The sequence below is a fragment of the Myiozetetes cayanensis genome, unplaced genomic scaffold (assembly GCF_022539395.1).
Source record: "Myiozetetes cayanensis isolate MyiCay16 unplaced genomic scaffold, myiCay2020 scf10, whole genome shotgun sequence".
Classification (NCBI taxonomy): Eukaryota; Metazoa; Chordata; class Aves; order Passeriformes; family Tyrannidae; genus Myiozetetes; species Myiozetetes cayanensis.
Window position 1 is genome coordinate 34,515,646 of NW_026086605.1, and position 24,079 is coordinate 34,539,724.

Below are 24,079 nucleotides of genomic sequence, written 5' to 3' on the forward strand. Positions count from 1 at the left end.
TTTCCAGCTGCAGCTGCTGGGACAGGGAGAAGGGAGAAGCGCCGGCGGCACTGGGAAAGCTTCCCCAGCAGAGGCAGGAAGGGGCTGAGCCGTGGGTGGCAATAAAGCCCCGGTCCCGTGCTCAGGAAGTTACATCCGTGGTATGCAGGGGGGGTGGACGCTGCCTTCTCCTTCACCCCTGAACCATCTCGCAGTTGCTCTTGCTGAAGCCAACGCCGGATTAATCGAATCCTGCCGAACCCCAGGGTGTCCCCAAGCCCATTCCAGAGGCAAACGCTGTTTCCTCCAGCCAGGTAGTGTGGGAACTGGGGAGCTGCCGGGGATGCTCTGCCCTGGCACGCTGCCTGGTACAGCTACTGCTCAGGGCTGACACCGTTTTGATATGACTAATGTTTTTGTTTGTCTCGTGGTGATTTTTTTCACCCACTTCACAACAAAAACAGAAGCAAGAGAGGGAAAACAAAACACACTCTTGGAGAAACAGTATCTATCACAAGGTTTTATCTCCTTGTCAGGGCTGAGTTTCACTCTGGAGCCTGACCCACGGCCACTTTTAGATAAGCAGTGCTGGGGTGCTGTGTTCAGATGAAGAGAGGGCACCTGTGCAACCCCCCAGGGCATCACAGTGTCCTCGCACAGTGGCCCCATGCTGGCCCCAGGAGGCTCAGGGAAATCCATCCATGGTGTTTCCCAGTGCCTGTTGCACTCCTGTGCCTCCACCTCTCCACCCAGGCTCTCAACCAGGTCACGGGAACATCCTCCAACATCCTCCAGATTAACTTTTTAATTGATAGGCATTTGAAAAAAAAAAAAACAAACAATGAAACAAATGAAAATCATGAACATCCTTTTTTTCCTTTTAATCAGCACTGATAATGAAACAAACAGAAAGATAAATTCCCCTGATCCCAAGCCAAGGATAAAACTGCAGCAGAAATAAGGCTCCTCCTGGCGTGTGTCCAGCTGAAAAGGCAGCAGCATCCTAAGTCCATGGCCATCTCAAAAGGCTGGTAGGGAAGGAGGGCTCCAGTGGCAGCAGGGAGCCTCTCCCCTTCCTGTTTTGCAGGGAAAAAGGTAGTACAAGGTTGGCTGGTGACCCTGTTTGGTTTCACGGTGGAATAAGTACTTTACCATCCACTCCCAGAGAGGATGTTCAGTCAAGGATGCAGAAACATGTTGATGTTGCAGAGCTTAAACCCCGGGCAATAAGTTAAATCCTCAGGGAATTTTCCAGGTACGGGACATGCTTACATCCCCACATCCTCAGTTTTCAGCTAGTACGTAAAATGTGAGCAGTACAAAGCCGTGCTCTTCTCCTGTGGAAACAGGTAGTTAAAAATCGAACTCCAAGCAAGAGGGGTTCACTTCCAGTCCCAGGGCAGAGGCCGGATGGGAGACAAGGGCAGGGGTCCTGCTGCACACAGCTTCAGATCTTAAGGGTTTGCTGCCCCTGGCCCCGCCACCCTCCTGGGGGTCTCGGCTGGGCGAGCATGGCGTGGTCTGCAGGATGTGGTTTCCTCGGGGGCCTTCAGGCTTTCACGGAATTCGGCGAGTCAGGAACAGGATCTGGAAATGTCAGACCAGGGATGTTAGTCCAGCTTGAAGGTGAAGGGAGCGGCCAAAGTCGTCTTTTGCGTGGGAAGCAGAGGGTTTGGGTCCTTCTCATCTTCTAAGCCATGGGGACTTTGCAACACAAAGGTCGCAGCTGATATTTCACACCCGCTTTCCCCTTCCCTCCCACCTCTTCCCACCTCAGTGGTCTCCAAGGGGGCTCAGCATCGCCGGTCACTCACCCAGTGTCGGGAAGAAGCATTCCCCGGGGCCGGGGGGGGACAGGGGCGTGCTGGGCTCCGAGAGCAGGTGCCGGCCAGACTCGGAGGGCAGCCGGCTGGCCATGTAGGAGAGCTGGGGCCGGGGCCGCGGCTCCGCGCCGGCCGACGGCACCGCCTCGAACACGGGGTTCTCAATGCCCTGGGCGCTGCTGTGGGACAAGACAGGGATGTGCACGTTTATTTCAGGAGATTTTCTTGTCCCCAGGGTTCTGGAACAGCCAAGCAGGGCCATGGAGCGTGTTTGGGTGGTGGCACCTCAGCTGAGAGCAAACGGGGGAGACCAGTGCAGGGGGGAAAGCTTTGCCAGAGTGGTCTCTTGGCTCTCCGGGTGTGTGGGGAGATGCATGCCCCAGGCACAGGCAAAAAGAAAGGAGGCACTTCCCACTTGGAGAGAGGGAAGAGAAACAGTGGCTTCCCAGAAAGGGATAGGACTCAGAGCGTGGGTGCCACCAGCATCCCTTTGTCTCTGACAGGCTGAGGATACCTGCTGGCTTCAAGGGAGAGGAGGAGAGGACCCCTGTGGGGTCTGGGATGGAGGCAGAGGGGGTGTGAGGAGGTGGGGGATGGGTTTCCTTACCTATCCATCCTGACGAGCTCATGGGCACCTGCCAAAGACAAAGTGGTTGGGGTGAGTGCTGGCAGCATAAGGCCAGTGTCGGACCCAGACCCACTGCCAGTGCTGTGTTCTGGTATTTCATCCACCTCCAATTCCTCTTCCTCTGCATTCCTCTGTCCCCCACCCCCTTTTTTAGCTGTCTACTTCGCTCCCAACCCTCCTTCTCTGCATCCCTCCCACCCTGTTTACTCCCCAGCCCAGCTTCCTCCCAGACTGAAACCGCAGGCGCCAGAGAAAAGGAAGAGACACTTCTGCAGGCATGGGGTGAAGTGAGGTGCAGCTGGGGTGCCTGGGCTGCAGCCTGGCCCTGCTCGTGCCCAGATGCACCCACCACCCACCTGTGACACCCCCCTGGGGCTCTGCAAATCACCACCTGGCATTTGGCTGTCCCTGTCTTTGGCTGGACAAGCACCCTGTTATGTATTTCCTCATCCCCTTTGCTGCAGCAGATGCCACTGCCCGTGTTTCTGGGCTGTGCTGGATGCCTGCCCAAAGATCATCCCAAGCCGAGCTGCTCAAGTTTTGGCCCAAACTGTGCCAAAGAACAGTTCTGTGTGGAAATAACCTGGCCCATCGTACTTGAGAAGCAAATCCCCCTGGATTTTGCCTCCTCTCCGGGGTGAAATAGCAGCCAGGTGATGCTTTGCAGCAGGGAGGTGGGAGCTGCACCCTGGCCACTGCCAAATGGGTGCAGGAAGGGGATGGATGTCGAAAGCCCAGTTCCCAATCTCGTGGCTGGCATCGTGCCCACGCCTGCTGCAAAAACCACTTCTCCAAAGGGTTTGCTCGGAGCCACAGAGCCGCCCACCGAGCTGGGTGAGGGAAACCACAGGGCCCCGCTTGCCCAAGGGCTGATGAAATGCCTCTGCCAGTTTAGGTGGTGCCCCTTTCCGCCTAATTACCGGAATCTCTGGGAGCCAAGCACGGGCAGGAGCTGGCAGCCAGCTCAACGCCTCAGCACTGCCTGGTATTCCAGGGCTGGGGCAGCAGAGGGGAGAACTGGCTTGCTGCAGTCCTATGGCCAGGGTTCTTTTAGAAGAGGAGGGAGAGAAAAAGTGCAAAGAATGCTTTTTCAGTCGCTTGGAAGGCAAAGGTTCTACTTCAGTTGCGTGGTGGAGGGAGAAATGAGTAAATGAGACAGCTCCTACAGTGGATGTGGAGGAAAGGGCTCTACAGGGAGCATCTTTGCAGTCTCAGTGTCCCCAGCACGCTCCTGGGGTCCCCTCCTATCCCACACTCCTCACCAGCAGCCTTCAGGCATGCCTGGCCCTTCCCAGGACAGCTCTGTGGGAGACACCTGGCAGGGACCTGTCGCTGGGCCAGCTTACGCTGTGCCCGTGGCACTCGGGGCAGCCAAACCAGCTGATCCCAGCAGGGCACATCCCATACCATCCTTGCCGCCCTGGGGATGAGGGGGCCGTCCCTGGTACTTACGTCTGTTGGTGGCGGCTTGTCTCTGTTTGTAGATGAGGAGCAGGATGAGGGGCAGGCAGAGGATGCCCACGATGCAGGCGCCCGTGGCCAGCGCGGCGGCCGTGATATCTGCGGCAGAGGAGGGCACACATGGGGGAGGGCTCACCTTGCATTTCCTCAGCTTCCTCAAGCCAGAATCACAGATTTGTTTAGGTTGAAAGAGACCTTTAAGATGGCCAAGTCCATCGCAGGGCCATCCCACACTGCCCCACACCTGATGCAGTGCAGCTCCCACACACACGGGATTCGCGCTGGGATGCGTTGCCAGCTGTGCAGATAAGCTCTGAGGCATCGTTTTAGGACCTTCACCAAAGTCCTTCACTGCTGGAGGACACCCCAAGGCCCTTTTTTTTGGTCTTCCAGATACCAGGAGAGGAGCCCTGATAAAGGCCCCCAGCAATTTCAGAGCGCTGGCCACAACCCACAGGCAGCCTCACAGTGCTCGGGCATCAAAGGGCTCGTTAACCTGAGCTCGTTAACAAATGTTCCCCTCGAGAACGCTGCCCATGGAGGCTCACAGAAAGGCTGGCCACCTGTGGGCACATCTGTGGGGCAGGAAGGGGGGGAGCTTGGGTGCTTTAGAACCACAGGGTGAATGACCTGCTGGGGCTTTGGGACAGTCATGTCCTGGTGATGGGCTAAAGAAGGCTCTGCAGAGCCTGTCAGATGCACCCTGTGGGGACAGCATCAAAAACCACCCTCCCAACACCCAACGGTGAGGTTGCATCTGGACACTGGTGTTTGCAGCAGCCAGTGATCCCAGGGAAAAACACAGGCCAGGGTGGCAAGCAGCACGTTGGAAAGAGGGTTTTTTTCCCTGTACCTTTGCTGGTGGCTGTATGAAATGTGCAGTTTTGAAGCCCTCCTCTGCCTGCAGAAGAGAACAGAAAAGCATGTTACACCTCAGGGGATTCACTCAGGCCCCACAGAACTCCCAGCCTGCTGGCTGTGCCTTGCCTTTTTGCCCCTGATATTAAGAATATCATCCCAGAGCATCCCAGAGCATCCCAAAGCTTGGAAGCCTACAGAGAGATCCCTGCTGCAAGACCCCTTTTCCCTGTGGCAGTGGGGCCCCATCCCTGACCATGCAGCCTCTTTTCTCTTGGTCTAAAAGAAAACTATCTATCCTAGTGCTGCAAATCAAGGGAAGGAGGTGCCTTCCCCTCCCTCATGCCTCTCCCACTGGGCTGCTGTCCCAAGGTTATCGACAAGCCCTCATTTGGGCTTGCACCACCAGCCAGCTCCTTTTAAGTTGAGATTTATTTTCCTCTCTTCCAGAAAGAGGTTGAAGAAGATCAGCGAAACTATGTACCATGGATTTTATTGCATTCCAGCCTCTGGAGTTTATGTTGGTTTTTTTTTTTTTTCATTTTGTTTTAATGTTCTATTGCTCTCCGGCCCTAACTCAGACCTTCAACATCTGCTGCTCTTTTGACTCTTGCAACACGGCTTGGCCTTCCAGCATTCTCACTCCTTCCCTCCCCAGCCCTGACGCTGCACCCTGGTGTGTCCCCCCCCACCCCTTCTTGGCCCCCTGAGCTCTGACACACCCTGGCAGGGATGCAGGGCTGGCAGGGGGGCCCCCCCTTGCCCCCCTCACCTTGCTGCTGGATCTGCAGCTCCACGAAGCCGTGAGCAACCTGCATGGGGTGGGGCTTGCCGTGCTCCCGCCTCAGCTCCACGGCGTAGCAGCAGTAATTCCCGCTGTCCCGCAGCGTCAGGTTCGTCACCACGATGTGGAAGGCGCCGTGGTGGTCGGGGACAAACTCCACCCCGCGGTGCCGCCCCAGCGGGGATTTTTGGGTGCCGTTGCCCCCAGGCTCGTGGTGCCTGCCCAGGTCGTGGTGCAGCTCCTTCTCGGTGACGTTGCGGATGTGCCTCTTGTCGGAGCAGCTCTGGTCGCCGTTGCTGCTGAAGTACCAGGTCTTGTAGAGCAGGTCGTGGCGGTCGGCGAGGGGGCCGCTGATCCGGCAGGTCAGGGTGATGTTCTGGCCCTCGGGGCAGACGCAGAGCGAGTAGGGGGTGGTGATCAGGAAAGCTGCTGGCCCTCCTGGGGGAAGAAGGCACGGCAAGCGGTCAGACCCTGACCTTACCCCGAGTGGGTAACAAAATGGGGATCCCTCCCCAAACAAGCACTGCAGCCCCACCACCGCTGCTGGCAGAGGGTGGGGAGGCCCTGGCACAGGTTGCCCAGAGAAGCTGTGGCTGCCCCTGGATCCCTAGAAGTGTCCAAGGCCAGGTTGGATGGGGCTTGGAGCAACCTGGGCTGGTGGAAGGTGTCCCTGCCTGTGGCAGGGGCTTGGAGCAAGGTGGTCTTCAAGGTCCCTTCCAACCCAAATCATTCCAGGATTCTGTAGCAACATCTCAGCAGGGCTGGGAGCACAACTTCACCGTAGAAATAAACTCTGGAGGAGAGACATGCTTTAAATACAGTTAGGCATCAGCAGCAGGGAGGCAGGAGGTTGTCTGGGGACAGCAGAGCTGGCAGAGGTGTGGGGCAGGGAGGCAAAGTGTGTGGAGGGTGAGAGGAGAAGCGAGGCAGAAGGGTTATGGCTCATGAAGGAGGAAACATGAGTGCTGCTGGGCCAGCTGCAAAAAAATAAAAGCAGAAAAAGTAAACAGAAAAGAGCTAGGAGGGGCTGCCCCCTGAGATCAGGCGGGGAGCAGGTCCCACCCTCCTTGTTTTTCAACCCCTGGGGAGGAGAAGGGGGAACTGGCTGATGCTGACAGTGAGAAGCTGCTTGAAAATGAAAACAATTTTCAGAGAGAAATTCTGGAATGTGGGCGGGAGGCCTGGCAGGGGTGCAGGGGCACACCACGGCATTGCTGGTGAGGGGCACACCACAGCATTCCTGGTCTTCTCCCAGGGCGTGGGTGGAGGGTACTGGTGGGGAAGGGATACTGTGCCTGAGGGGAGAGAAAAGAGACAGGAGAGGTTCTGGTGCTCTGACCCCACCACCGCTTTGTAACAGAAGTGGAAACGTCACTTTGAAAGCTGGAGAAAAAGCAGATTCTGGGCTTATTTACTTTAAATTACTGTGGAAAGGAGGTTCCTGGGGCTGCTTTGCAGCAGAGGAGATGGTATGAGGACAAGATGTTTTTTCATTTTGGTAACATCCTGTTGTGCCATTAGCTCCGCCACCGTTTGTCTTTGAGGTTTTTCGCTTGCTATATCGAGCGGGTGTCGATCTCAGGCAGGGTGTGCTGGGCCTGCCCGCAGGCATCCAGCTGGGCCAGAGGCTCCCCATCACCAGGCAACCCCGAGAGCATCCTCCTCTTCCTCTGGCCTGTGACACAGGGTCACTGTGTCACGGCCTGAGAGAGCGAAACCGAGAAGCTGCCTTCCACCCCTCATGGTTATTTCTGGTTATTCGGTGACGGTGCAAGGACAGCCATGAAAGCCCTGAGTTCCTGCCCGAGGGTGCTCTGTGGGGACAAGGGAGGGTTTGGGAAGGAGATCTGCCCCACTGCACCCCCCTGGTCTGCAGCACAGGGTGCCAAGGAGCCCCGGGGAGCCAGGGATGGCGTGACCTTTGCCAGACCTCTCCGGCTAATTGCTTCCTGCTCCCCACGGCACGTGCAGCAGCACATCCCCGGAGCCGCTCTGGGGCAGAGGTTTGTGTGGCCCCGGATCAACGCTGCCTTGTTCAGTCTTATTTTCAAGCCCTGACTTCTCCTCACCCTCGGGTGCTGCTGGGGCCAGGAGGCACGGCCGGGCTGGATGGGTTTTGGCAGGCAGCACAGCAGGTCTCCCAACCTCCTCGCCAGCCCACTGAGCGCAACAGGCACCTCAGATGTGTTTCACGATACCTGCGGCTACGGGAAGTGCCCCATTCACATCGGGGGTCTCCCGGGAGCCAGAGGAAGGGAAGCCAGGGCTCTATTGAAGGAAGCCACACTTCCAACACCTTCCAAAAGTATCTGCGGGAGTCTTTTGTTTTCCACACTCAGCCCTCGTGGTAAAGCTGTCCCGCTCATCCCCGCGCAGTTTGCAAAGCTCTGCCTCGCTCAACCGTCCAGCTCCCACCTCCGGAGCTTGATGGGAACCGTCTGGATGGAAAGTCAGCACAGCCCACGCTTTCAGCAGCGGGGAGGGGCAGAGGTTACCATGTGTGCTCAGCCTTCAGCATTGCCAGCCTCCCTTCGTTCTCCCAGGCAGTCGGGGAAGGCTCTCAAAAGCCACAGAGTGGAGGAGAAAGCAGCTGGCAAGGCACAGTGCAGCCCATAGCGGTGCCAGGGAAGTTGGTGTTCCCTCCCCAAGATGTAATGAGGCTTTAAAGCCGTGCTGGACACCAGATGGTGCCCAGGAGAAACATCTTCTATCTTCTGGGCTTCTACCATGCCCAGAGCCCAAGTTTGGCTCCATCCACACCCCGACTGAACCATTCCCTTTGAAGTCAGAGCTGCTGGCAAATGCTAGAATAAAGCCAGGTGCCAGTCTCTGCACATCTCCAGCTGAGAGAGACTGGATCCACTGAGGGCTGCACTAGAGCTGTTGTCTTATCACCATCTGGTAAAGACAGAGGAGGTCTCAAGTGGGTGCCAGAAGTGCCCCTCTTCCTCTTTGGCACCTCAGTATCTCTGTCTCCAAGCAGTGACATTACCTTGGTGCCACACAGAGTCCAGTGCAGGGCTGGTGCCTGCCTGGTGCTACTGTCACTGCCTCACTTGAAACCTGGGAGCTCTCCTTTCAGACAGATGGAAATGCAAAAGAAGTACAGGACCCCATGTTGCTTTGCCGACCAACGTCTTAAATAAATCAGCATTTCACACCAAATTCTGGGTCAGTGACCAAAAGCCTCTCCTGGCTGCTTCTCCTAAGTTTGGTCCCCTGCCCTGGCAAGCAGGTGTTTGATCTGCTCTCATGTGCCTGACAGAAGTGATTTCCACTTCAGGCTGCCTCTTTCCGCTCCAAGAAGATCTGTGCGGAGCAGGGGATGGAGCCTTTGGAGGGGCTCACCTGCTGCAGAGGAGGGGCTGCTGGAGAGAGAGTGGAGCACTGGAGCAAGGAACACGGCTTTATTCCTTCTTCTGGGAGCTTTTGTAACAGCCTCACCTCAAAGTTCCCCAAACCCCATCATCACCGTACTGTCATTGTGCTCCAGAGTTAATCAGCCAGGTGAGATGTGCAGAGGCATCCACACCTCCACACAAGTACTTACAGCAGGGAAGAAAAAAGTCAGGGAAAACTTACTGAAGATGCCCAAGATACCCAAGATGCCCTTGTTAAGAGCCCTCATCAAATAGCTTTCCAGGGGCACCCATCATCCAGGCAGTGGTGGGAGCAGCCTGGAGCTGCTGCTCCCACTGGAGAGTCCTGCCTTGCTCCTCTGCCAGCATGGCCCTGGCTCAGGGACAGCACTTGGGATGTGATTTTGGAAAGCCCAGCTCAGCTGCCGTTCTTTAGGTGGAGAGGAGCCACTTCCCCATCCACCTTGGTGCCAGCATCTCCAAACCGGATGTTTCCAAGGGCTCTGCTCCTCCACCAAGCCCACCTGGGGGTTTGGAAAGTTTTGGCTGCACAAAGCTCAGTTCCTCTGGCACCGGGCTCGAGTTGATCATCATCATCCAAGCTTGTTGCATTGCAGAAGACCTGAGGTTCAGTCCCAGCACCCCAGATGCATAAATGAAATTTTTCAAGTCCCTGTGGAGGTGCTGGGAATCGCTCCCTGATGCCGAGACTCGGATGAGAAGCAAAGCATTGTTCAATCCACACCAGGCTTGGTGTCCCAGAGGAGAGAGGAGAAGGGGCCTCCCAGCCCCGTTGCAATAGGGCATCTTTGGGCATCTCTTCTTTCCCGTCCCGGGAAAGACAGTGAAGCCAAGCCCGATAGGATGCTCGTCCTCTGCGTGCGCAGAGCAGGGAGGGATCACGGTCCTTCCCAGCTTCCTTCTCTGACCCTTCTTCCACAGACGATCTGTGGTTTTAATTGCCACCGCTCCTGTGTCACACTCCCTGGCCCCGGAGCCCCAAACGGAAACGCTGCCTGCCAGGGCTGGTGCAGAATCAGGGATGGAGCAGCCCTCTCCCTCCCAGAGCATCCCCCTGATAAGCAGCCGGCGAGCTTCCAGCGCTGGGAGGCACTCGTTCAGGGGAAGGGGAACCCGGCAGCCACACTGTGGTCCTGGCCACGGCTGGGTGCCCACCCAGAGAAGCTGCTCGGCACGTCCGAGCAATTACGGCAGAGCGGAGCATCCTCAGAGAGGGCATCCCGGCCCTGCTGGCACAAATCCCCCTCTCCGCTCCCCCAGGGCTGACGGAAGGGTCTTCTCACCATGGCCCAGCCGGGGACCCCCACAGTGCCAGGGAAGAGTGACGTGTGGGAACAGAATGGGTTTTCCAGCCCGGGGTCCCCAGCGGGGGCTGGCGGGGACAGGGGGTGGCTGCTTTCCTTCCACGCGTGTTAGATCAAAGCAAAGGAAGAAAGAAAAAAAAACAGTCTCGGAGTTTTAGAACAGCAGCTCCCCTGTGGCCCCTTTACCCCGACACAGCCCCAGCACCATGTGAAACCCTGGCTTGACCCGACACCCCCCGCCCCACCACCCAAAAAACAGAGGGGAGGAAAGCAAATAACCCCCTAAGCGCCCCAAATTCCTCGTGGCGAGGCACAGCCCCGGGCCGGCGAGCACGGTGCCCCAGCGAGGGGAGTTTCTGCGGGCAGGGAGGAGAGAGGCAGGCGAGCCGGAGCTTACCGTGGGAAGCGAGCAGGCAGAGCGCGGCCAGCAGCAGCCTAGTTCGGGGGGACGTCACCCCCATGGCAGCGGGGCGGCCGGGCAGAGGTGGCTTCTGCGGAGCCACCGCACGCTCTGAGCAGCCCCGCCGCGACAGCCGGGCTTGCACACACAGGAAATTTCATTGCGATTATTGCGCAGGGATGGAGAGAACGGCGAGCACCCCCAGGAGGTGAGAGGCTGCAGGGAGCGGCGGGCGGGAGGACGGGGGGGAGTGCCCCGCGGGTGGGTGTCACTGCCGTCCCCACCTCTTCGGGCAGAGGGGGCGTTTGCTGGGTTTTTTTCCCCTTAACAGCATCGTTTAGAGCAAGCCAGTCCCCCTTTGTGCGTTTTCGGGGTGCAGAGGGGGATTGCTCGCCGTGCCGGGGGCACTTGTGGCTGTTGATCTCACGCCTTTTCCAAGAGGAACTGATCCCTTGGGGCTGGCTTGTAATTACTTTTCTTGGAATTACTGCTTTTCCCCGTGTTTGTGAGGATTAAGCAGGCAGAAATCTTCCTGGGATGGGCGGGAGGGTAACTCAGAGCAGTGCTGGCTTAGAGAAGTCAAGGAGCTTTTCCAAAAAAAAAAAAAAAAAGTTGAGCAAAGCATCCCCCTCCCACAGCCCTTTTACACAGTGAGGGACTTTTACTCTGCCCTCGAATAGCAAAGCAGCCCCATGATCTGACACAGAACTCCTCCTGGAACTTCTCTTCAAATTCCAAAGGCATCAACAAAATCTCTGGCTGCAGCTGAGAGCTGCCTCGTTTCCAAACAGTATTCCCTGGAAAGTGGAGCCTGAAGACACGTGGAGGTTTGCAAACATTGCTTCTAGCCCACTCTGAATCTGGAATGCGCAGGGAAATAGAAAAGTAGCTAATTACCATGTGGCTTTGTGGTTTTTACAACAAACATGACTGTGATGCTCTTGCCAAAAATGTAATGCCAGCTCTTGGCTGGCTGGAAGAAATCTCTTGCTGGGGGAAGGTGTAGGTATGAAGTCCAGAGACTCCAAGGGAGTGGTTTATTGTCTCAAGACACCACCTCTGTGCATGCTTTTGTCACCTCCCCATCCCCAGACACCTCCAGCAGACAACCTTCAGTCAGGACATCCAGGTGTCTATGCAGAGCCAGGTACAGATGGAGGAGGGTGGGGTCCACCTGAAGTTGTGGTCAGCAGGCATGTGGTGGGACCATGGGAGGTCAGTCTAGTTGTCTGAGATGCTAGGTTTTGTTTCTCCCCTGAGCTGTGGCAGCATCATCTCCGGGTGTTTTCCATCCACGTTGTCACACTTGTTAATAACAGCCAAGGCAAGGACTCACATGTGTCCTCCAAAGGCAGGGGTTTGGCCTCTGGTTTTCCCTTTGCCATGAGCAATGTTATTGCCTGTTAATTGCTAGCAGTGGTAAACCGTGTGAAAAGGGGAAGGATCCCCCAGAGACGTGCTTTGCTTGGGAGCAAGGGTGTGATTTAATCTCAAGACGTTTATCTCTGTGCCAAACCATTACCTTGGAAGTGCGTCTGCAGCCACGGCTCATTTCATTTTGAGCCCTGCACTCTGTTTGTGTCTCTTGGCAGGGTTGAGCCCATGTTGGTCACTGACCTTGACAGATCCAGCCTTTCCTAGCCAGCTCCAGAGACTGCACAGCACATCCCTCCACAGCGTTTTAACGCCGTGTCCCCTGTCCCACAGGCCACCACCACCGTGTACGTCACTGTCCTGGATGAGAACGACAACGCTCCCGCTTTCCGGCAGCAGCTGTACGAGGTGACCCTTGACGAAGGTCCCTCCACCCTCAACGCCACCCTGGTCACCGTGCAGGCCCTGGATCGGGATGAGGGGCCCAATGGCACGGTGGCGTACGCCATCACCGAGGGCAACATCTTGGGTACCTTCCACATCGACAACGCCACGGTCAGTCGGGATGCCGGCCCCATCCCGGGCATGTCCCTGTCCCGCTGCCCTCGCTCCCAGCTGCTCTCCCCTCTCCTTGCAGGGAGAGATCCGCACGGTGAAGGAGCTGGACTACGAGATCAGCCACGGGCGCTACACCTTGATCGTCACCGCCACCGACCAGTGTCCCACCGTGTCGCGCCGGCTCACGTCGACCGCCACGGTAAGGAGCTGCCGGCGGGGCTGTGACACCGCGGCCTCTCTGGGGTCAAGGAGTTCCCTCTCGTGTGAGCGGTTTCACATCTCTTTCCCAGTGACCACCAGTCGTTTTTCCCAGCTGTGGCCCCAGTTTGTGCAGCTGCTGCCGCCCTGCTCCCTTATGGGTCTCTCAAAGCGGGGACGTGGACAAGGGACACTTGTGGGTTAATTTACTTGATTATTTGGCCCTGCAAACATATAGAGAAACCTCTGGAATGCTTTCTAAGTTGCATTATGTTTTCTTTAGATGTTTTCTTGGTCTTTCCTCATGAAGGGACAGCAGGTAGTAAAGCATTGCTATAGCATTAATTTCTGCTTCATCTTTGTCTTATCAGGTTACTTGTCTGCTTTTAGAACTCCCTTTCCACTCCTTGTAAGGGGTGTATTTAAATCCTCTAGTTTGTTTTTTTGTTACTTTGCTCTATGGCTCTGTCTTTGTTTCCCGGACCACGGTGACCTGAACTTAGTGCGCTGCTCAAAGAGCAGGGAGGGCAGACGAGCAGCTCCAAAGCACATATTTTGCAGGAATTGAATACACTGATTATTTGTGGCTGAACCCAAAATTTGACAGGTTGTACAGCAGATGTTGTTTGTGCCCAGATTGATTTGGGGGTCTGCAGATGGCAGGGGTGGGTTAAGCCTTCTGTCTTCACTCCCTTGGACCATTATGCCTCACTGAGGTATCGAGACAAGTGTGTTGTAGACTCCGAAAGGAGATAAGTTCTTCTGTGCAAAAGAGAGAAACTGAAGGGTAGATATCATTGTGGGAGATTTCCATGGATAATATTTGTCCCCACAAGCTCTGGTCCATGCTTGGGCAAATGGGAAACCCTCAGATTTGGTCGTCTGATACTGTCCTGGCCCAGGAAAGCTGCAGCAGGGACAGACCTGGGGTTTAACTTCTGGCAGGGAAGGTGGCAGCTGCTGGCATGGTGCAAGTGAAGGCAGAGCTTCCCCTGCACTTGGCTCAAGCAGAGACATGGACTTGGAAACCCCCTCATCAACAAGCACTGCAGCCAGAAGGGATAGGAAACACCCTCCCTGCATGGCCCAGGGAGCTTGTGCCAGCACCATACAAAAACACAGCTTTTAGGAGGAGGTTTAGGGACTGTTTAGGAGGAGGTTTGGGGATTGTTTAAGATCCCGAGTGATGGGAAGTCCATCACCCTGATAAGGCGTGCCAGTGTTTGTTTTCTCCACTGCTAGGAAACTGAGCAGAGACTTGGATGTGCTCTCTGTAAAGATTAGATTTAACCAGTAACAATTGCCTATCTGATGGATTTCACTATCCTTTAACCCAGAAAGTCAAAAAACTACCCATTTCCAGTGTCTTTCTCATAACCACCTGTACCACAAGTGGTTTTGTTGGACTAAGAATGCAACCTGCAATTTTTTTTAAGTTTGCCCAGCTTTAGGAATTAGGCCTTTTTGGAGGAAAAGGAGAGTGCGAGTGTGCAGCTGGCTGCAGAGGTTGGGTCTCTCCAAACTTGTGGCTTTGGTGGTCAAACCCTTGTCTGTGGGTTTTGTGTATCCAGCTTGGGGTTTAGGATGGGAATGTGGGCTGCTGCCTTGACTCCTCCATCACGGTGTGTGGCCCAGAGGTTTAGCAGTGCCCCCCACCTGTGTGCAGCTGGAGTTTCACAGTGTGACTGTAGGATGGGCATGGTCAGGAATAAGTGAGTTTCAACCTCTGAACTGTGAGGTGGATGTTTGGTGAACCCAGAGAAGCCAGAAACACAGGAGGTATTTTGCAGTGCCACCTATCCATGGCTTTCCCATGTTCCTGGCCAGCGGGCTGGTCTCCCCTTCCATCCCTCTCCCCTCACAGCCCTCAGCTTCCTTGCCCTGACCGCAGGTGCTGGTGAACCTCAATGACATCAACGACAACTGTCCCACCTTCCCCCGGCCCTACGAGGGTCCCTTCGACGTCACCGAAGGGCAGCCCGGCCCACGGGTCTGGACCTTCCTGGCCCACGACGGCGACTCGGGACCCAGCGGGCAAGTGGAGTACAGCATCGTCGCCGGGGACCCCCTGGGTGAGTGGGGGCACGGGGGCACGGCCTGTCCTGCTGGCTGCCCCGTGGAGGGGCCTGGCTCAGGGAGCGCGGGGAGGAAGTTTCAGAAAAGCCATCGTCCCTCCAAGCAGCTGCTTCTGCGGATTCAGCCTTTCGACACCAGGAAATCCTGTTCTGAGCAACAGGAAACTTAACCTGTTCGTGGCCAGGCAGGGGGGTGGCCGGGGCTTGTGCAAGGGAGGGGGGAAACCTGCTAAACAATGAAGGGAAAAAAAAAAAAATTCAAAAGGGCAAAGAAACAAACCGCAGAAAGAGAAACCTCACCCCTGTGGGGTTTGCAGGGCGTTTGGGCACTGAATTGCTGTGCCGGCACCCTGGGGCAAGTGGCAGAGGAGCGGTGGGCATCCCTAACCGTGGGTACGTGGGGTTGTCCCTCTGTGAAGGGGGTGGTGATCTCAGTCCATCTCAGTCCATCTCAGTCCAGGGAATCTGGAAGGCAGAGCCCAGCTGACCCCGCTGCAAAGCTTTTCCAGAACAACCAGGGCACGGCCCCGCGGCTTGTGGGGAGCCTGTGCTGCGTGGCCCACCTTGCTGTGGCCATCACAGGGCACGCAGGGGATGTTGGCATCTTCAGAAAGGCGCAGGAAAGGGGCACAGGCACACCTTATTTGGGCATTCACCCCCTCCCCTGCTCCTACTGGTACCTGGGGGTGCAGTAGCACAGTCCCCAGCTACCACAGTCCTCCCATATGTGCAGTAAAGGGGCACAGGTTTGTCCCCAAACCTGCCGTGGTGCCCGTGCCCCAGCTCCCAGACGAACCATTCCCTTGGGGAGCCAGGCCATTTGCAGGGGCACGGCACGAACCAGGGGCCCTCTGTCTCTGGCAGGGGAATTTGTCATCTCCCCGGTGGAAGGAGAGTTGCGGGTGCGGAAGGATGCGGAGCTGGACCGCGAGAACATCCCCTTCTATAACCTCACCATCGCCGCCCGGGACCGGGGGGTGCCTCCCCTCAGCTCCACGGTGAGTCCCCTGGGGTGGCACCAGGGGCTGTGGGGTGTCGTTCCCCGCTTCCCAGATCCTTCCCTCTGGTCTCTGTCTTCGTTCTGCTCTCCTCCTCCTCCTCCTTCCCCGTGTCCCTGGGGCCTTCCCCCCTCAGCCCACCTCCTGCCTGGGGGGTGCAAGGAGAGGATGGGATATGGAAATGAGTGCCAAATGCCTGCCCTTCTTCTCCCCCTGGCAGATCCTGGTGGGTGTCCGTGTGCTGGACATCAACGACAACGACCCCGTGCTCCTCAACCTCCCGATGAACATCACCCTCAGCGAGAACGCCCCCGTCTCCAGCTTCGTCACCCGCGTCCTGGCCCGGGACGCGGACCAGGGGCCCAACGCCCTCCTGACCTTCGACATCACCGCGGGCAACACCGAGAACGCCTTCTACATCAACAGCACCGTACGCCCCGGGGGGTGGGATGGTGGGCAGCCCCTGCCCCAGAGCCCCGCCTTCCCTGGGCACCCGCGGGATCCATGTCCTGGCAGAAGCATTCCTCACATTCCTTGTACCTGTTCTCTCCCTTCTTTTTCGGGTAGAGTGGCGTTGTCTACGTAAACCGCCCGCTGGACAGGGAGAGGGTGGCAGAGTACAGGCTGACCATCACAGTGAAGGACAACCCCGAGAACATCCGCAATGCCAGGCGGGTAATTATGGACACTGCCGGGACCTCCAGCGGTGGCTGGGGGGGAAGGGGGTTCCTGCCATGGCTAAAAACAGACTGCATTTACCCTCAGCGTTTCCAATAGCAACCCCAGCCCCAAAAAGCATCCGGGGGTCACAAGGAGGGGGCTACAATGCCACCTGCAGCAGAGAACAGGACCAGTAGGATTTAGGGCAAGCCCAGGATCACTTTTTGACTCCATGCAACTGCAGTGGATGTCATGGAAGGCGGGACAAAGTTGGGCTGGAGAGCTGGACAACCACAAGAATACCAGAGCATCCTTTGGCTCTGCTGAGATGCCTCACACATCACCCTTTGGGGTGCAGGCTGGGAGGGGATGCCCAGCCCGAGATGAGGGTCCCTGCACACCCTTGAGGGTGGTCCAGGGAGGACAGCACCATGATTGCACAGCTTTGACCGGAGGTGGGACAGGGGGAAGGTGAGCTCGAGGAAAGGATGTGACGGTCATCACCCTCTCGTCCCAATTTTCCTTTAGGATTTTGACCTGCTGGTCATTTCCGTAGCGGACGAGAATGACAACCGCCCCCTCTTCACCCAGAGCTCCTACCAAGCTGAGGTGATGGAGAACTCACCTCCGGGTAGGTCTCCCTTCACTCCCTTACGTGGCTCCTGGAGACTCCCTTTGTGGCTGGGTGAGGGGAGGTGTCTCCTGGCCGCGGTGGAGGAGGCAGAGCTCTGAACAGGGCGAGGCTGCAGGCCAGTGGGACAGGGATTCTGAGTTCCTGGGACTCCTACCGACTACCCAGGGAGGTCAGCCTTGAGGAGAGGTCGTGCTGCTGGTGAAAACCCTTCCTAGCACAGGTCAGAAATGTGCTTGGGAACTGCTCAGTTGTAGAGGGCAAGGGGTACCCAGGGCCTGAAGTGAGCCCTGGGGGCAGCCTTGAGGGCACCGACCTCCCCAGCATCCCTACAAGGGGTGGGCTGCCATGTCTCCATCAGCTGGATCCATCTTGCTCCAGGGCTTAGAGGTAAAAGAGTCCACCCTGTCCAGGTAGACTTTTCCCAGACAAAGAGTTAGAAGTGCTGGGGTTTTTTCTCTTTTGCCTTCCTGCCGTTTAAATCACTCCCTGCTCCAAGACCTCAAGTGTCCTGTCCCACCATTGTGGGACATCCCAGGCGACCGGTTGGTGTGCCTCCAGGTGACACCCTCGGCAGCAGGGTGTTGGTGCTGCCCTATCTGATGGATGTATCTGTCTGCTTGTTTTTAGCTGGATGTCCCACCACCTCTCCTGGGCTCACGAGTCGGTCTGCAAGGCTGCAGCAGCTCCCCCCCACTGCCTCGTGCCTCGCGAGGCCCCACTCTGTCACCATCCATTCATTACTGTCCCTCATGTGTCACCAGGGTGGGAGGGGGGCTCAGCAGGGGGTTGCCACCCACCCTAATGCTTATCATCTCATCCAGGGACTCTGGTCACGATGCTCAGTGGGCCCATCCTGGCTGTGGATGCTGACCAGGGCAGCAACGCTGTGGTCACCTATCAGCTCCTGAAGTCATCGCTGGACATCTTTATTATCGACAGAAAGACAGGTGGGGTGGCTCAGCTGGTCCCTGTCCCCAGCCCAGAGCCACCAGGCACACATGGGCTCTGTCATCAGGCTTTTCCCTTTCTCTAGGTGTTGTTTCGGTGAAGGCTGGTGCTGTGATAGACCGAGAGGCTTTGCTGGACCCTCACCTGGAGTTCACACTGGTGGCTCACGATGTGGGGGGGCTGAACAGCACCGCCAGCCTGGCAGTGACCATCCTGGACGACAATGACAACCACCCCATCTTCCAGCCAGCGTTCATCACAGCGCGGCTGCTGGAAAACAGCCCCCCAGGTCAGGACTGGATGCGAGGGTGGGCAGTGGGGAGACCTGGGTGTCCCCCTGGGTCTGTGAAAATCCAGATCCCAGCGTCAACGGTGGACCAGGATGGGGTTGAAGGGAAAATCTGGGAGTTGGGGCTGCCCACGTTGCTTGATGGTATTTGCCTTGGGACTGAGGGCTTGTTGCCACTGCCCTCCAACCCTCGCTTGAGAGGGCTGTGTCCCACCTTTCCAGGCTTCTCCGTCCTCCAGGTGACAGCCACTGATGCTGACAGCGGCCTCAACCAACAGCTGGACTACCGGATAGAGAGCGGCGGCCAGGACAGGTTCCTGATTGACGCCAGCACGGGGGTGATCCGCGTGGCCCACACCACCATCGACCGGGAGGAGCGGGATTCCTACCGGCTGGCGGTGGTGGCCGTGGACCAGGGCACGCCGGCGCTCTCGGGCACCGCCACCGTCAGCATCGCCATCGACGACATCAACGACTGCCGGCCCGAGTTCGTCAACCCCATCCAGACGGTCAGCGTGCCCGAGTCAGCTGCCCCTGGCACCGTGGTGGCCCAGGTGACTGCCATCGACCGGGACCTCCACCCTCGCCTGGAGTACTACCTGCTGGAGATCGTGGCCCGCGATGACACGGACGCGCTGGTGCCTGAACAGCAGGGAGCGTTCACGGTGGATTTTAGGACAGGTAGGAGAGCGGGAAGGGCGGCACAGGCAGTGTGGACCCCTCTCCTCATTTCTGCTGCTTCTTCTTCTTCTTCTCTGCCTGGAGGTAGGTGTCCAAGGCATGGGGACATACCTCTCCTGCCTCCCCGCTCTCCTCTTCCAGCTGTCCCGTCTCACCCTGCCCTCTCTTCTCTCTCTTGACTGATTGACTAAACTAACCCTTTTCTTTCTTTTCCGGCTCTCAGCCTGCCAGGTTTGTCTCTGTGCCTGTGCTCATCTGTGTCTCTGTGCCATCCATCTCCCTCCATCTCAGCCATCTCCTCTGGCAGCCCTACTGCGGGCCAGGGGCTGCTCAGCCTTGGCAGACTGGACACAAACACCCTCACTGAGGGAGCAGAGGGGGCACTCCGGGGTTGGAGGTGGGCTCTACTTTGGGGGAAAGAGAACCAGGAGCTCCCCACATCTGTATTGGAAGCACAAAGCTGATCCAGGAAAGAAAGATGCCCTTGCTGGAAAGGATGCAGAACCAGGTTGTTAAAGATGCTGAGCTAAGGTGGATGGGGTTGTAAAGGGAAGCAGCAGCAGTTGCTCCAAGCCCCTCTTGAATGCACAGCCGTGAGGCGGTGTGAGAACCTGTTGGCTGGACAGAGCGGAGCAGACAGGAAGGCAGGAGTTGGAAAGCAGGGGGAGAGAAGTTGTCTCCTGTAGCTATCAAGAGTTTTTCGCATTTAGCCTTTGGAGAGGCAGGAGAACAAGTGCAGCCCAGGGCTGGTACACGCTGCCCTGCCGTGGTGGGGGCACAGGCACAGCCTGTGACATCCATCTTTTTGGGCTTCCCAGGAGCCGTGAAGGTCAAAACTCCCCTCAACCGTGAACTAGTGGCTTCCTACGAGGTCACCATCTCTGTCCACGACAATGCCAGCGAAGTCATCGACCACTCAGTCAGTGTGCCCAATGGTAAGTGTGGGGACAGGGCTGGCAGCTGCCAGGGGCCCTTCCCAGGCACCAGTGCAGCTTCTGTGTAGTCAGCAGCTCTCCCACCTCCCTCTCTATCCTGATCAGTGACAATTCCAAAGGGACCAATCCCATCAGGTTCAGATTCTCCCCTAAGTACTCCTTTAGATAATGTCCCAGACATTCTGGGAATGGAGGGGACCGTTTACCCATAACTGTAACATGGGAGGCACCCATTTCTTCATTACCATCCCCACCATTTTTTGGCACCCTGTTCCTGGTAAATTCAGGTAAATTCTGTGTGTGAAGACGCACACGGACCAGGAGTAGGTGCCCACAAACAGCTCAGGGTATAGTGGCTTTGGGGACTATTGCAATTTTTCGTGATGAACAAGCACCACTTGGCTTTCCTGGAGTTTTACACCTATAGCTTTACACCTTCCTTCCTCCCATCCTTCCTTCCCTTCTCTTTCTCACTTGTTCTCTTTCTCTCCCCCCCCTTGCCGTGGTGTCCACTGTGGCCGCAGCCAAGCTGACAATCAACATCTTGGATGTCAATGACAACACACCCCGCTTCCGCCCCTTCGGGGTCACCTATTTCACCGAGAGGATCCTGGAGGGAGCCACACAGGGCACCACGCTCATCTCCATCTCAGCAGTGGACCCAGACAAAGGTGCCAATGGGCAGATCACCTACGAGCTGCTGAACCTCTCTCCGGAAGGTTATGCCTGTCTCGAAGACCAGTCGGCAGGTCGGTGACCTGGAGAGGTGGGAGTCTGGGGCAGGGTGCTGACCGGGGGCAGGTTCCTCATTTCAAGGTCTGCCGTCCTCTAGGGAAGGTCGTGGCCAACAGGACGGTGGACTACGAGGAGGTGCAGTGGCTGAACTTCACCGTCCGAGCTTCCGACAACGGCTCTCCCCGCAGATCCGCCGAGATCCCTGTGTACCTCCAGATCGTGGACATCAACGACAACAACCCTGTTTTCAGTCAACCATCCTACCAGGTGAGCTGGGCTCCCTGGTAAACTCCAATAGGGGCTGGGCAGTGGCTACCAGGTGAGCTTCCCCAGGGACACCTTCTCTTCCCTCTGTCTGTGCCTGGGCCATTTGAAGAAGATGCTCAACCCAGCAGTGGTCTCTGTGTGAACACCTTGCTCTGGGTCTGGCTGTGCCCACCCCTGGATGCCACCCTACACCCTTGGCTACTGCCCACTAAAAGAGCACATGATGAACCAACCAGTCCTGCCTGCTCCCTTTGCTTGCAGAAAGCTGTCTTTGAGGATGTGCCGCTGGGGACGGTCATCCTGAGCGTCAAGGCCACTGATGCAGATTCTGGGCAGTTTGCTCTCATCCAGTACAGCCTGGGGGATGGAGAGGGCAAGTTTGGGATAAATCCCAAGACGGTAAGGAGCCAGCTGAGGCTGGAACAGAGCGGGGAAGGGGAGGGGAGGCTGAAATGGTCCCAACTTGTGCCTTGCTCCCACACCTCACCTTCTGCCCCTTCTCGAGTACCAGCTCTGCCAGACGAGGTCCACCTGAAGGTCTCTTGTGTGCTGCAGGGTGACATCTACATCCTGTCAGCCCTGGACCGGGAGAAGAAGGATCACTACACACTGACAGCTGTGGCCAGGGACAACCCTGGGGACGTCTCCAGTAACCGCCGGGAGAACTCTGTGCAGGTAAGGGCTTTCCTCCTCCCACCAGCCTTTGTGTGGTGGTACTAGCAAGAAGGTGATAGAGCTGCAGCTTTTTTCCTCTGTGGCTGGCATGGGGAGGAACTAGGCAGAAGGAAGAGCAGATAACTCCAGGGGCTGTGGCATATGTGGTGCAGGGCACTTTGTGCCGCAGGGGACAGCACGTCAGCAGGAGGGGACGGAGCAGGAGGGGCAGGGAAGGGTGACACTATTGTCTGCGAGTGCTCCGGCATGAATGGGGGCCCCAGCCATGGCAGCCCCCATTGTTGGAGGCAGGAATTCAGCCGGCAGAGTTAAACAAATGGCAGGAAGGGTGCCGCGCTCCGGCAGCAGAGCTGCGGGTCACAGCAGGGGTACGAGCCCTGGGGGGCTGCCCAGCCTGCTCTAGCCTCAAATCACCCAGCGGGCTGTGCTTTGTCGAAGGTGCTGATCACAGTCCTGGACATCAATGACGTCAGGCCCCAGTTCAGCAAGAGCCACTTCAGCACCAGTGTCTACGAGAACGAGCCGGCGGGGACATCGGTGATCACCATGACCGCCACCGACCTGGACGAAGGGGACAACGGCGTGGTGACCTACAGCCTGGAGGGTCCTGGAGCAGGTGGGTCCTGGGGATGGGGGGCTCTTCCCCAGGGAGGAGGGTTGTGATGAGGGAGGAGACACAGGCGCCAAGCCTACCCCCCATCCATCTCCTGCGGCTGGTTTGGAGCAACATTCCACATGCGCTCCTGGGAGCAATACTGAAAGCGTGAGGCTTTCGCTCCTGCTCCACACTTCCTCATGATCTGGGGTATCATGACTTTGCCTGCCTTTATCCTGCAGCCCAGCCTTAGCTTATTATCATTGTCTCCCCACCCCAGCAGGACTTGCTATGTACACAAACATGTCTTGGAGCAAACTCACTGCCTGCTTTAGGTGAGGGCTAGGAAGAGCTAGGAGGTGTGGGTGGATAGTGATAGAGCCTGAAATCCTGTACCTGCACACTGAGAAATTACAGAAATCAGGCAAAAGTCAGCATAAATGTAGAAGGGAGTTGCAGAACATCCATTTTTCCTGAGACCCATGGGCTCCTCAGGTTCAACTGTCCCAGCCTGGGCAGGAGTGAAACAGAGGGGTGAACAGGGAGTGGGGCTGAGAGACAAGGATGTGTCAGAGGGCAGGGATGGTCTGAAAACCCTGAGACACCCCTGGCCTCAGGCAGCTGGCTCTTCTCCATCACCCCTTGACAGGGATTTCCCACCAGTGAGGGGTGTACTTCAGCTGCCACACTCATTTCTAATAATTTATCCTGAGCCAGAGATGTGGGGTTTTTTTCTGCCCCTAGAGGCTTTCAAGATCAATAAAGACTCGGGGCTTATCACGTCCCAGCGGCGCCTGCAGTCCTACGAGCGGTTCAACCTGACTGTGGTGGCCACAGACAAGGGGCGCCCCCCTCTCTGGGGGACCACCATGCTTCACATCGAGGTCATCGACATCAACGACAACCGCCCCGTCTTCGTCCGCCCACCCAACGGCACCATCCTGCACATCAAGGAGGTAAACCCCCTGAGAGGCAGCAGGGTCATGGCATGTTGAGGCTGGCCAGGGGCACTCCTGCCTCTCAGCAGCAAAATGCAATCTCCAGTCTCCGCCGGGGATGGAACGAGGCCTTGATTTTAACGTGTGGCAAGAGGGTTTGGGTCATGGGGCTGGATGTTTGAAAACAGCCTCTCTCCGTACGTGTGAATGGGGATGCTGGGGCAGTTTTGGGGAACAGAAACCCCAGCAGCACTCAAAATAAGTGAACAGTCAGCCACTGCGTGCAGAGCCTGTTTATAAACATGGGCTGGAAATGCTGACATTTAAGATGTTTCTCCTTTCTGGGAAGCCAGGCTTGACTCAGCCAGTCCCCCAGTGCATGCACGGAGCACCCACCCTGCCGAAGGGAATCACAGCTCCATGTCACCAGCCCCCAACTGGGCTTTGGGTAGTGGTAGCTTGCTGACCTCCAAACCCAAGGGCTTTTGGACCAAGGGGGTTTGGAGGGGCTGGGGGGGAGCAGGGGGCTCACGTGCAATGCTGGAGGGCTGTGTGTGTGCAAGCAGGAGATCCCCCTGCGGTCCAACGTCTACGAGGTCTATGCCACGGACAAAGACGAGGGTCTCAACGGAGTGGTGCTCTACAACCTGCTGAAAACCGGGGCAGGGAACAAAGACTGGGAGTATTTCAGCATCGACTCGGCCAGCGGGCTGATCCAGACGGCCATGCGGCTGGACCGGGAGAAGCAGGCGGTCTACAACGTGAGCCAGGAGAGGGGACTGGGGCGGTCCTTGAGCCTGTGGGTCCAGTGTGGGGCTGGGTGGGATGCAGGTGATGTGGTGGGCACGGGGTCAGCTGCCACAGTTGTGGGGATATCACAGCTTAGCAGGAGCTGGGTGGTT

General features: G+C 57.1%; 2 protein-coding genes across 2 annotated transcripts in view; one reads left to right on the plus strand and one right to left on the minus strand.

Moving 5' to 3' along the window:
* The window catches only part of CDH23 (cadherin related 23), a 180,299-nt gene that overhangs the window by 149,975 nt on the left and 6,245 nt on the right, over nt 1-24,079 (plus strand). Inside the window, exons 37-54 of the mRNA XM_050305693.1 lie at nt 12,325-12,546; nt 12,629-12,748; nt 14,639-14,819; nt 15,687-15,820; nt 16,041-16,250; nt 16,388-16,495; nt 17,009-17,111; nt 17,936-18,061; nt 18,148-18,351; nt 18,574-19,032; nt 19,851-19,967; nt 20,492-20,716; nt 20,800-20,969; nt 21,231-21,368; nt 21,525-21,644; nt 22,083-22,260; nt 22,984-23,195; nt 23,744-23,938. Of these exons, the coding sequence (XP_050161650.1) occupies nt 12,325-12,546; nt 12,629-12,748; nt 14,639-14,819; nt 15,687-15,820; nt 16,041-16,250; nt 16,388-16,495; nt 17,009-17,111; nt 17,936-18,061; nt 18,148-18,351; nt 18,574-19,032; nt 19,851-19,967; nt 20,492-20,716; nt 20,800-20,969; nt 21,231-21,368; nt 21,525-21,644; nt 22,083-22,260; nt 22,984-23,195; nt 23,744-23,938 (3,222 nt within the window). The remainder of the gene's footprint in view (nt 1-12,324; nt 12,547-12,628; nt 12,749-14,638; nt 14,820-15,686; nt 15,821-16,040; nt 16,251-16,387; nt 16,496-17,008; nt 17,112-17,935; nt 18,062-18,147; nt 18,352-18,573; nt 19,033-19,850; nt 19,968-20,491; nt 20,717-20,799; nt 20,970-21,230; nt 21,369-21,524; nt 21,645-22,082; nt 22,261-22,983; nt 23,196-23,743; nt 23,939-24,079) is intronic.
* Nucleotides 842-10,805, minus strand: VSIR (V-set immunoregulatory receptor). Its single transcript, XM_050305679.1, has 7 exons — nt 10,615-10,805; nt 5,522-5,971; nt 4,745-4,792; nt 3,883-3,990; nt 2,410-2,437; nt 1,794-1,981; nt 842-1,566 (listed from the first exon to the last, which is right to left on the minus strand). The coding sequence occupies exons 1-7, from the start codon at nt 10,676-10,678 to the stop codon at nt 1,529-1,531; spliced, it is 924 nt and encodes a 307-aa protein (XP_050161636.1). The 5' UTR covers nt 10,679-10,805; the 3' UTR covers nt 842-1,528.

What these genes read in the sequence shown, in the direction of transcription:
- VSIR (XM_050305679.1), bottom strand. Translation starts at nt 10,678, where the DNA reads ATGGGGGTGACGTCCCCCCGAACTAGGCTGCTGCTGGCCGCGCTCTGC. An exon ending in TCATACAGCCACCAGCAAAG is followed by an intron (nt 3,991 to 4,744) that starts GTACAGGGAAAA and finishes CCTCTGCCGCAG; the next exon opens with ATATCACGGCCGCCGCGCTG. An exon ending in ACAAGCCGCCACCAACAGAC is followed by an intron (nt 2,438 to 3,882) that starts GTAAGTACCAGG and finishes TGTCTTTGGCAG; the next exon opens with GTGCCCATGAGCTCGTCAGG.